Raw genomic sequence first — 13,068 nt, 5'->3', positions numbered from 1 at the left:
ATCTTGCATCCCGGAACTTGAACGCACGCTGGAGTCGGAAGAGACTCGTGCAGCCTTATTCAAGACTCGATCCGTCCGCTAGAAGGCATCGATCAAGAAATCCAGCAAGGATCGAACTCAGGTGAGAAGGGGGGAACTCCTTGACAGTTTGAGACGCCACCCAACCGAACTCGATATGGACATGGAAGCGACCGTCCAGGACCTGATGCGTGGCATGCAAGAGCTATCAACCGAGGTGCAGAATCTAAAGGCGGAAAACGCCACTTTCAAACAATTAGTTCTATCCCGTGATTCTGCCACAAAAGAAAGTGTGTTGCTGGGCGGCATAGTGAACAAATACGATGGGTCGGCAAAAACCCTTCGCGGATTCCTGGATTCATGTTTGGTTCACTTTACTTTTAAGCCCTACTACTTTTCAACTCCCAGGGCTAAGGTGGGGTTCATAATTTCCCACCTTTCAGGAAACGCCTTAACCTGGGCTACGCCCCTCGTTAATTCCGGCGATGCTCTCCTAGATGACTATGATCTCTTCATACAAGCCCTTAAGACCATGTTTGACCGTCCAGAGCAGGTCTATAGTGCCCAGGAACGCCTGTTAGACTTTCAGCAAGGATCCCAGGATATGCTCACCTATGTTACCCGATTCAAGCAATTAGTCAAGGAAACTGATTTGTCCCCTGAGGCGAGTTTTACCCTTTTCAGGAGAGGACTGAATGAGGAGATTAAGGATGAGTTGGCCAGAGTGGCTCGCCCAAACTCATTCCAGGCACTAATTGACCTTGCCATGCAAATAGATTTCCGTATCCAGGAAAGGAAGGCAGAGAAGAAGAAATCCAGAGGTAATCCTCCGAAGCTGTCCTTTGAGAGTACCACCAAGACGGACACAAACCCAGGCTCAGTCTCTGAACCAGAACCCATGCAGGTAGGAGCCTTCCGTGGACCTATATCCCCGCAAGAAAGGATGAGAAGGATTCATACAAGGTTGTGCATGTATTGTGCCTCAGACAAGCACTTGGTTGGGGAGTGTCCTCTAGCCCCTCCTCGGCGTTCGGGAAACACCAGCTCCCGATCCTAGATGGAGCAGAGCTTCGGGAGAGAGATGTTTGCTCCGCATCAATTCCATCCTTGAATTCTCCTGGACAAAACAATTTGGTGATACTACAGGCCTTCCTGTCACCCTCCAAGAATAAGACCTATCCCATTCTGGCCTTGGTAGACTGCGGAGCTATGGGAATTTTCATTGATCAAGACTGGGTTGTTAGTTATCATATTCAGTACGAGACACGAAGCACCATACAGCCGGTGGAAGCAATCGACGGAAGACCCCTCACTTCAGGACCCATAAGCCTGCAGACAAAAGAGATCCAGCTTTCCATAAACCATCACCAACAGCGGATTACTTTCGACATCATTAAGTCAGCTCATTACCCCATGGTATTGGGTATGCGCTGGTTACAGAAGCACAATAAGTATATCAATTGGACAGCAGGATCACTATTCCTAGGCTGAGAGTTTTGTATGTCCCACTGTCTATTCCTGGATCCCTCCTCGACACCCTCTAAAGAACCACTAAGAGACCAGCAAACACCACTCATGGTTTCCAATATCATACAAGTCCCAGAGGCCTATCAGGGATATGCTGATGTATTTTCAACTGCCATAGTCCAGGCCTTACCCCCTCACAGACCTGAAGACTGTGCCATAGATACAGATCCCTCAGAAGTGATTCCCTTCGGCAGAATGTTCATCCTTTCCGAACCAGAGAAAAAGGCCCTCCGAGAACACCTGGATACCAACCTTGAAAACGGCACCATAAGACCCTCAAAATCTCCAGCGGGTGCTTTGTTGTTCTTTGCTCCCAAGAAGGACACCAAGGAACTCAGACCTTGCCTCGACTATCGTGGCTTAAATCAATGCACCCTCAAATATCGGTACCCACTGCCCCTGATCTCGGATATCCTGGAAGCTGTGAGAGGCCCGTAATATTCACGAAATTGGATCCACGGGGTGCCTATCATTTGATCCGTGTCCGGGAAGGAGACAAATAGAAAACAGCCTTTAGAACACCCTTTGGTCACTATGAATATCTAGTCATGCCCTGACATGTTATTCCTCTTCGTCATTGTATATCTGGATGACATATTGATCTTTTCCAAGGATCCTCTAAAGCATGAAGAACATGCAAAGGCAGTATTACAACGACTCCGTGAACACAAACTTTTAGCCAAACCCGAAAAATGCTTGTTTCACGTTACTTCTGTTCACTACCTAGGATTCATCCTTAGCCCAGAAGGAATTGGTATGGACCATTCAAAGGTAAAGGCCATACTGGCATGGCCCGCTCCCACGTCCGTGAAACAAGCTCACTCCTTCCTGGGGCTTGCCAACTTCTACCGGAAGTTCATTTCTACCTTTTCCGAGATCGTTCAGCCGATCGTTGCCCTCTTGAAGAAAGACACCCCCTTTATCTGGTCTACACCTCAAGATAAGGCATTCCAACGTTTAAAGACAGAGTTCATGCAAGCCCCCATCTTGGCCCAACCCGACATAAATCGGCCATTCCTAGTGGAATCGGATGCCTCTAACTACGCCATAGGAGCGGTCCTGAAGCAGGAACTTGAGGATAAACTGCAACACCCCATTGCTTACCTCTCACGAACCCTGACTCCCAGTGAGACACATTACTCCGTCCTGGAAAAGGAACTGTTAGCCATCCGCCAAGCCTTCACTGAATAGCGACATCTATTTCTGGGTGCTAGATATCCAGTTCAGATCCGCACGGACCATCGGAATCTTCACATTCTACAGTCGTTGGAGTGCAGGAACAGTCGTCAGGCGCATTGGGCCTACTTCTTTGCCCAGTACCAATTCCAAATCACTCATGTTCCCGGATCACAAAACCTGATTGCTAACGCCTTATCTCGACGTCCTGACTATGTAACTACTGAAGACAGGGCCTATCCTAAGATGTTTCCCCACATGATCTTTGTAGCTCAAGCAGTCAACCTCCTGGAAGAAATTCGAGTGCAAACCCAATCCTCTGACCTCTGGAAGGATATTTCAAGGAAGAATCCATGAAACCTAAGAGTTAAGGAAGGATATTTATTCAAGGACAATGCACTGGCCATTCCTACACAGAAATTACAACAAAGAATAATAAACCTCTGTCATGATACCCTTCACTCCGGACATCGTGGCATAACCAACACCCTCCGTCTCATACAAAGACAGTTTTGGTGGCCTGGAATGAATACCAACATACAGCAGTACATCAAAGCTTGTACTATCTGCAGTCAAAATAAACATGATAACAAGAGACCGGCGGGTCTTCTACTGCAACCTACACTGCCAACAAGGCCATGGGAATTCATTGCTACAGACGTCATTGTGGAATTACCACATTCCCGAGGATACAGGACCATCATGGTTACCATAGACTTGTTCACTCATATGGCTCATTTTACACCCCTGTGTAAGCTACCATCCTCGTCCGAGCTTGCTGGAATCTTCCTGGAACACATATTCCGTTTACATGGACTTCCTTCCAAGATCATATCTGATCGAGGACCTCAATACGTCTCTCAATTCTGGAAACATCTCTGTCGCATTTTGGGAATCCAACGCGCCCTCTCATCTGGTTATCATCCCCAAACCAACGGGGCCACAGAACGTGCTAATCAGACCCTGGAGCAGTATCTTCGATGTTTCGCCACCAAGGTTCAGGATGACTGGTCGCTCCTGATACCCGTGGCTGAATTCGCCTACAACAATTCTGATATTTCAGCACTTAAGACCAGTCCCTTTTATTGTAGCCAAGGTTTCCATCCATCAGTTCTACCCTCTGTTCTCCCTCATCCTACACCAGTACCTACTGTCGACTCCTGGATAGAAACCCTCATCAACGTACACCAGGAGGCCAAAGACAACTTAGAGAGGGCCAGAACACAGACTAAGAGGTATGCAGATTCCAAAAGAAGACCAGGTCCTTCTTATGCAATTGGTGATCAAGTCTGGTTGTCCTCGAAATTACTACCCCGACATCTACGGCCAAACAAGTTGGCCCCTCGGTACTATGGTCCATTTGCCATCAAGGAAATTATCAATCCAGTTTCATACCGGATCAGACTACCAGACTCCTGGAAGAAAATACACCCAGTATTTCACACATCCTTATTAAAACCCTACACCCAATCCTCCCGGAAATCCTGTCGACCTCCTCCTCTGCTGGACGACAACCAATTGGAATATGAAGTATCCCGAATATGTGACTCCAGGTATAAACAGAGTCAGCTTCAATACCTGGTTGAATGGAAAGGATATCCTCCTAGTGAAAGAACCTGGGAACCACTTTCTAATCTCAAGGCCCCTCGACTGCTCAGAAGATTTCACCTTATACACCCGGGCAAACCCAGAGGAACGGGTCTTCGGAGCAGGCATGCTGTCATGAACTACAGAACACGCCCCTTTTGGACTTCCTGGTCCTTGTCTCAAAGGGGCTTACACTCCCTTGTACTCCCAACATGGCCGTCCACTGTGAAACACCTTCCTTCCTCTACACCTTGGATGTAGCGTGTTCTATTAATAGACTACGCCTCCCGCGGCTCCACGCGTCTCAATGCTATTGCAAAGTAGCGACCAGACGTGTGCTCCGTAGCTCGCGGTATTGTTTCCTTGCTTCTTTCTAGCCAACCCCATTCCTAGTCCCTTTCCTTCCTTTCTTGATTCCTGGACTCGTGTGCTAGTAGCGCACTCTGTAAATTTCCCGGATTCCTGGATCTTTGCATCCCAGAACTTGAACACACGCTGGAGTCGGAAGAGACTCGTGCAGCCTTATTCAAGACTCGATGCGTCCTCAAGAAGGCATCGATCAAGAAATCCAGCAAAGATCGAACTCAGGTGAGAAGGGGGGAACTCCTTGACACAAGCAGTAACATTACTATCCCTGGAGACAATTGATGTAGTGCAAGTGAAGAACAAGAGGAAGGGTAGGGTGGATTGGGGTGGGGGGAGGAACAAAAAAGTGACTAATAACTATTCTGTTTGGTCTGGTGGCGGTTCAGAATAGAGCATGATGGGAAAAAGGGAGGGGAACAAGTAGGGTAGGGGGGACAGACAGGCTGCTATCAAAGGTCAAGGGACAAATGATAGGAGTAAGTGCCAAATGGCATGAGGGACAGAAAGATGGGAGAGGAGCAAGAGAGGGGGGGGCAAGACATGCAGCCATCAAGCATGTCTATGCAAAGATATGAGGTAGCAGAGTGCAGAGAGGGAGAGAGAGACCACACCAAAGGAGAAACAGGGGAGAGAAGGCAGGAGGGTCAAAGACAAATAACAGGGGAGGGGCATGGGATATGGAGGGACAAGGAGAAGTGGCAAGGGGACAATTCCAGGTGGGGAGGGGGTTTGAGGGGAGCAAACACGGAGAATGGAGGGGACAAAGGGGAGCAACACGTGGCATGGAGGGGGGAGGGGGACAAAGGAGAGCAACACAGAGCATGGAGGGGGGTGGGAGGACAGGGGAATGTTCGGAGAAACAAGGAGCATGGAGGGGGGTGGGGCACAGGGGAGCATCAGAGCAACAAGGAGCATGGGGGGTAGTGGGGACAAGGGGAGCATTGGAGAACAAGGAGCATGGAGGGGGATGGGGGACAGGGGAGCATTGGAGCAACAAGGAGCATGAGGGTGGGGGGGACAAGGGGAGCATCGGAGAACAAGGAGCATGGAGGGGGGTGGGGACAGGGGAGCCCTACTTGCAACCCTATTATCAGGTGGTATAGTTTATAAAGTGTGAGGACTTTAGGAAAAACTGTCGTAATAGTAGTTCGAGTTAAACACAGGACTGTGTGGCCTTCTTATACACGGTAACAGGAAACTTGAGAGATTTTAGTATGTAGTGTCCCAAACCGATGCAGTTAGTTAAGTCAAAGGTGCACTACCTTTCATCTTCCATCAAAATAAAAAATAAATGGCACAGAAGCATTCAGCCGATTCAAATCGAATACAAAAGCGAGATTTAAAACCAGTTCTCAAGTGTTTCGCATAGAAAAAAAGGTATTTTGGAATCCCTAAACATTTTTTTATTTTTATTCCTTTCTTGTTTCGCTTTCCCAAGATCTATTGTTTACAGCTAGCATGGAGCTCGGCTTTGCATTTGCTCCACCCTCACCCAAGGACGCTCTAGTCTACTGCCAAAATACGTTACGTACGCTTTTGCGTATAATCTCTAGTCTCGCGAGAGCTGGAAATTGGATTCTTGTTTTTTCTCTGCAGTGCACGGAGCACACCGACACCGTGCATTCTGGGCGAGCGCTGAATCGCCGTTTAGCAGTATCCCTGGATGGTTATTCACGCTGGTTAAGCGCATGCGCAGACGGGTCTCGTCGCCATTTTCCATCGCAATTACTGCTTTTGGTCGGACCATGGGCTTCCCCTACTTGCCCGGGGCTTGGATCAGCTGCGATCGATTTCGAGGATCTTGGAAACCGAGAAGCGGCTGTTAGTGCCGGAACGGTAGGTGATGGTAAAGTGTCTGGTTGCGCGTAAAAGGGAGCTTTGGCTTTAGTGGCTAGAGGCCGTTGATTGGCCCATAGAGATAAAGGCAGCGGATTGTGTGTCGTTCATGCGTGGTCGCTTCTTTCCTTTTGCGACGGTAAAGCGGTTTAATTGAGATTCTCGGTAGGAGCTGTTCCAGCGTGAGTTGGAACACTGAGGTGGGGAGGGGTGGAGGGTGGAGTCCGCATACCTGCTAGTCTTCGGGGAAGACACTAGACTCTCCTGGTTTCTGTGGGCGGGACCAAAAAGAATGCAGACTGGAGCAAAATAAACGTACAATCCTGCTTTCAATCCATTGAGGGCGACTAAAACATAAGACAAACTGCGCAAAAAGAATGACATCTTAAGCAAAATAAACGTGGCTAATGCTGCTTTAAATCCGGTGTCATTAATGACAGCGGATTGAAAGCAGTATTCCCCGTTATTTTTTCAGCTTTCATTTTTGTTTGGCAGGGCTCAAGTAGAGGGTCCGTCACCCCCAGCTTAAAGTGAGAAACATTGAAGGTCCTCTTTGAATTTATGCCGACCTCAGGGATTGCACCACAGCCATCAAGTTTGCATGATGGACACCTCACCACTACGCTGATGAAAAACCACTAAAGTGAAATGTCCAATTTTGGTACTAACGTTTTCAAAAACGCTATTTGAAGAACATATCCTCTTGGTTTTGTGTGTATTGAGTTTATGGAAGGCGTATGCCATTCGTCCTTTGCAATCTGGGTAGTTATGAATAGCCAATTTAATCAAATACATTGCGTTCCACTGTAAAGTGCAAACTACACATTTTGACATGTAGGTGGGGCGTTTGTGCGAAGGAGCGCAGTCATGTTTGGATGTGGGCGGGGCATTCGTCTCAAGGTTTTTGATTTTCAAATGTAGGCAGCTATGGAAGTAAGATTGCCTTCTAATACCTCCACTACTCTTAATAAATGACCTACAGGAATTCTCGTAATGCTCTGCTAATTAAATCCTTGCAGGCACCATGTTCCCATTTGACATCTCACAGGAACCAAACTGTTAACATCCAGTGCGCCATCGCTTCCACAAACATCTTGGTAAGTGCGTGCAGTGGTATTCTGATTTGTTTGCGTTCAGTTTTCTGGAGTAGTGGGGCATTAAAGACGGCAGTAGTTGGAGAGTGGGTTTGTATTTTCTGTTGTGACCATTGTGCAATATGTAATCATTTAATTGTTGATGTCTTGGCACAGGATTCGTTGAAGTCTTTGTGAATTCCAGCTTCAGTATGTTATATACTGGCATCTTAAAAGAGACTGCACGTTAACTTCGCACGCCTGCCGCTTAATTTGCATACCCTGGTAAGTCAAGTCATTTTATTTGCATCTGCACACTTGCTTAAGCTTGCTGTTTAACAGACATGGGTACATCTACGCGATCGATCTGTAGTTTGCATGTTTGCTGAATTGTGTCGAATCGGATTTAAAAGCACGTTTTCTTTCGGGTGGCAGGTAAACCGGATTTTCTGGAACGCTAGAAAAGGCCTGGGTCTCAACCCCTGCCATGGCCTCGCAGCAAGCTGATATTCCGGGTAAAAACGTCCTTCAACAATTTAGTTCTCATCCTACACGTTAGCTATAGATTGCTTGTTCATGTGGAATCGTGTTGTGTAGCGCTGTGCCTTAGTAACCCCAGCGTATTTCTCACTTGGTTGTGTATGTGAGAGGTTGTTAATGCCCACAACCCCTTGCGGAAGCTTCATGTTTTCAGGCACCCATTGTGACACCGCAGGCCGCTCGAAGGAACTGTACTTTATTATGTAGCTTTCTTTTTAAAGTGCTCAGCACACCTTGAAAAACCAGGTATAGTTTCAGCCGTGGTAAAATACCTCTTCCCCGAGTTTCTCTAGAGCAGGGATCTGTAGTCTTTGGCTCGCCATGTGTTTGGGGCTACACACCCCATCGGCCCTAGCCACCATAGTTAATGGCTTAGGACTTTGGGAGTTGTGGTCCAAAACATCTCACAGGTTGCACACCCCTGGAATTATTACCGGTGTGGGTTCATGTTACTCCCCTGCTTCCTCACCAAATTCGATTTTGGTATAGGTAGGTGTTGGATTAGTTTTATTTTTGCGTATGCATACCTCCCGTCTCAAAGCTCGCTTTTTGCAGGCTAGCTTTCTTCGAATGATGCACCTTGCTGTCTCGTTTTGGTTGCTTGTGGTGTCTTCATATTCCCCTCTACTTTATACGTTCCTTGCATTTTCTCTGTAGCTTTGCTGTCACCCGTTCTGTTCATTTCATTTAGGCTCTGCTGTTTTTGGCTTGTGGTTTCAGTATTACAGACATATGTCCTAGTGACCATGAGGCTCTTTGTTCTCAGCAATTGAACACAGCCCAGGGGGCCTTCTAGGCAAGATGTCGCTGCCTGTGGGAATGCAGCGTAGGGCGTTCAGTTACGATGATGCCATGGACGACACTGCCCCGATGAGCCCTCCTCCGTCAGACATGTGCAGTAATATCCTTTGGAGGCAGCCTGTTATCCCGGAGCGCAAGTACAAGATGCTCTCCAAGGTATGCACATCAGACTTTGAAAAGGAAGCCATTTTACTTCTGATCTTCTTACGATTGAGTTAGTATTAGGACTATTTAAATATTGTATACCTCGGTGAATTATCCTGCGGGCAATTCTTGACTGGGGTCAAGTAACAGGAATAATAGTTTTCAGGAATGTTGCATGTCCTGTGCAGGTGTCCATACCACATGGGATTTGTGTAGAAGTAGTAGTCTCAAACATCGGGGATATCCTAGACGGTTTTGCTCTACCATGAGGCTCTTGGACAATTGTTTACGTTTATCTGTGGACCCATGCTTCCAAGTTATGCTCAGTTGGCCACTTGAAAGTTAGTTTCTTAAACTTTGTTTTCTTGTGTTCCAGCAATTCACAAGAACCAGAGCACTGGAGTTCTACCCGTGCCTCAATTCTAATAAATTGCTCATTTCAGTTCACCCATGCCCTTCATTTGCAATCTGAGCATGTCCTTAGGCATCTCCATCGCAGTCTTTAGGGTTAAATCTTGGGTTTTGTTGTTAAGGTAATGTTTTTTTTTTTTTTCTTTTTTTTTTCTGTCCTTCAATTGCACCTCCTCCAGGTTGAGGAAGGAGATGCTAGTTTCCCTGCTACTAATACCCAAACTTCGGAATACGCGAACAAGGTTCCCGTGGTGAAGGCAAAGGCCACCTCCATTATCATGAACTCCTTAATGACAAGTAAGCTCTTCACTTCTACTTTGTGGGGAGTATAATGGGGTTCTTCTGTGTCGGTTCACTTTTCTCACTGTTCTGTAGATCCTCATTTATGTTCTTTAAATTTTATGTGTTCTAATTTGAGTGAAATATCCAGTGGGGGATGTGGTTGGGGGGGGGGGGGTGGTACACGTGTGTTCATCATAGGCTAGCAGCATGCATAGGAGTAGGATCATTTTTCTTCATGGGCCACAGCTCGCACGCATGTAACCGTGTCTGGCTGGATCAGTAAATGGAACCGTTTCAAAGGAAAAATTGATTACAAAGTTGATGATCCGTTCCTGCTTTACTGAAAGTCTACTCTTGGAAATCACCTTTTTGTGTTTTCCAAACGTTAATCCTACATGCTTGAATGGAGGAACATTCAGAGTTTAAGTGCCAATTTTCCACCTACCACCCTACAGGAATTATATCGCAGCAGTCGCCATAGAACGTTTGCACTGCCTTTTCGTTTTCGCATTAATCAACAAAATGTGCATTAATACAAGGTAGCATCAAAGTGTCTGGTATAATAATGCTGCAAGGGAAAATCACTGCAGAATTCAGTGAGGGGGGAGGGGGGGCCTGACATGGTCATTGGCCCATACAGTTTTAGTTGTATTGGTGCAATGGGGATAGTGGCTGTAGCTGGTGGGATCTGCTTGTTTACTAGTTATATCCCTGCTCTTTTTGTCTAATTCTTTCAGTTCGGACATGGTTAGCAGCCATGGCTAAAGGTCATGGTTGGGGTTGTGATACTACTGGGGTCTGCAACCTGTGGCTCTTCAGATGTTTGGGAACATAACTCCATGATCATCACTATTGGCTAGGGCTGATGGGAGTTCAACACCTGTAAAAACAACTGGATAGCCAAAGGTTGCAGACCCTTTGGATATCACCTCTAGGGATGTGAGCCACGGCATGGGCGTTAACTGTCTGCCAAGCTGTTGCAATGTGGACACAGATGAATGCTGTTGTGGAGGCAACTAATTTGTTAATAAGTGTGGGGGTATAGGGCCAAGCACAGCCATGAGTAGTGCATCCTCTTGGAGTCTTATTGTGGATATAAGCTCGCTTTCCAATTCTATGTCAAGACCTGGATGCTCGGATTATGAATTCCATCTTTCTCGAGCAGCAACAATCAATATAACCAAGCATAGCAGCAACCCCTAACATAATTTGTTTTTGGTAGTTTATATTATTGTCCTTTTTAAAACTCGTAACCTTTTTGTCGTTTAATCCATAACCAGACCCATAAACATTGTCCACCATCTTGAATTCTTTCTTTGCTGCTTGGCCAACATTGTCTTCATTATATTTTTAAATGCGTGGAAACGTTGAGGCTGTCAGCGCTAGTGTTGGGAAGGCTGCAATGGTGGTGTGCAGGCAGCTTGGAGTGTATCCGTAGAACGTTAGGGAATCTAGATACTTTATTGGTTGCGACAGGGCGAGTGCTATGGCGACCGCAACAGTACAGGCTAACAAAGTGGGCATTATTGTCACGGAAGCTATCGGAGCTCAGCGGGACTGAAGGAAGTTTTGGGGCTCCCAGGTCAGTCTTCCGTGACCATTGATGGTAGCACAAGCCAGCACAGAGTCCTGACGCGTATTTCAGGGTATTATCAGCACGATTGAATCGCGCTATATGCGCACTCAAATTGACATTGAATGAGCGTGTTTATAATCTGAGACTGTCTGATTGCTCGAGCTAGCAATCGTAGTATTTTATTTTTTTTTTAGTTTTACATTCAAATACATTTCCAACATACATGGGTTCAGCAAACGCACTGCAATATTTACATACCAAAATCGGTGACATCCCATACTGTTATAACTAAATATACTACTTGACTAAATCCTTAACTATATCAAATTTATAATTCAATATAACTCATTTAAAATCCCATGTGACACTCCACACACAAACCCACCACACATGACCGTAGACAAAGTTTAAGAAGAGAAAAAAGATACCTCCTCCCTGCGCCTCTTAAACTAGAGGAGAACCATCTCCGGTTCCGGAAGCGCCTCAAGACCTTCCTCTTTCTTCCCTGCCTTCGCTCCCCTGCTGATCTGTTCTCTTGGCACTGTGCACCTGGCCACCCTCTGTCCTCCGGGCCCAGCTACCTGCTCACACTGCCATACTGCCTCTGGGCCACCCCTTGCACTGGGGGCTGTATCTGTACCCATACAGCCCCCTGCACTAACAGCATTTGTTGCCATTATTATTTCTGTTTCTCCTTTGCTTCTCACTTTCCACTTCTCCCCCCTCCCATTTTATCGCAATGTATCTTATGTCCAAACAGCCTACCAACCTCAAACACTTGTTTCAGCAGTGTTCCACACAACTTAGGGTTTGAAAGAAGAATCATCCTATCATCTGCATTTTACTTCAGTTTTCCCAATAATACCTTTTTTAATTCTCTCACATTGCCGTATATATGCTGCCTGTGATCCCAAAGCAAAATTAAACAAAAAAGGTGACAGCGGGCATCCTTGCCTGGTACCTTTTTGACAGTGGAAAGGATTTGGATATCAACCCATTAAGTAACACTTCCACAGTATGTCTTTATGAATACAATCAACCATTCACATGAATACAGGGCCAAACCCCATTTCTATCAATGTATGTTCAGAAACCTCCAATTAACCCAACGCGCCCTCAATCGAAAAACCCTACAACCCTGTCCCTTCCCCCTTCACCCCTATTAACATATAACACTGTCCTAATATTATCATACCCAAATCTCCCCGGAGTAAAGCCTGCTTGCGATTCATCTATTAGACCTCCCGCACATTCCATCAACCTATTTGACCATATATTAGTACGATTTTTAGATCCACATTCAACAGCGATATTGGTCTATTGTTATCACTTTTTATGATCCTTGTCTGGTTTAGGTATGACTATCAAGGCTTCGTTCATGTAGTCGCATAACATTCCTGACACCAAAAGATCATTTAAAAACCTAACATAATATTGGTGACCACTGATCCACAAACTATAGAATTCAGAAATCGGGCCACCTGGCGACTTCCCATCATTCAATTGTTTATAGCATTATGTATCTCATAAACATTAATCTTCAGTTCAGCCGGTAACTTCAAATTATTAATCTTAATAAAGAAACTATGTAAGCTTCATCACTTGGAGAAAGTTCCTCTTCGTATAATTGCGAATAAAAATCACAAATAGTCACATTTCTATATTTTTGATTAAGGTCTCCATCAGTTAGTTTGGAAGTAATGCATGTTTCAGATGTCATTCCTTTCAATC

General features: G+C 45.9%; 1 protein-coding gene across 3 annotated transcripts in view; it reads left to right on the top strand.

The window, feature by feature from the left end:
• The first annotated feature begins 6,242 nt into the window (after window positions 1-6,242).
• The window catches only part of KIAA1191 (KIAA1191 ortholog), a 29,449-nt gene continuing 22,623 nt past the window's right edge, over window positions 6,243-13,068 (top strand). Inside the window, exons 1-6 of one of the 3 annotated variants that reach the window (XM_069651452.1) lie at window positions 6,243-6,510; window positions 7,530-7,607; window positions 7,761-7,868; window positions 8,019-8,098; window positions 8,890-9,080; window positions 9,659-9,776. In XM_069651452.1, coding sequence (XP_069507553.1) covers window positions 8,071-8,098; window positions 8,890-9,080; window positions 9,659-9,776 — 337 coding nt within the window. In that variant the 5' untranslated portion in view covers window positions 6,243-6,510; window positions 7,530-7,607; window positions 7,761-7,868; window positions 8,019-8,070. Of the gene's footprint in view, window positions 6,511-7,529; window positions 7,608-7,760; window positions 7,869-8,018; window positions 8,099-8,843; window positions 9,081-9,658; window positions 9,777-13,068 lie in introns of all 3 variants that reach the window. The other 2 variants (XM_069651453.1, XM_069651454.1) reach the window with 2 other exon arrangements.

This window comes from Ambystoma mexicanum, chromosome 3p (genome assembly GCF_040938575.1).
Source record: "Ambystoma mexicanum isolate Mex_15411 chromosome 3p, UKY_AmexF1_1, whole genome shotgun sequence".
NCBI lineage: Eukaryota > Metazoa > Chordata > Amphibia > Caudata > Ambystomatidae > Ambystoma > Ambystoma mexicanum.
Note: the sequence above shows the minus strand (reverse complement) of the source record. Positions and strands in the feature narration are given on the sequence as shown.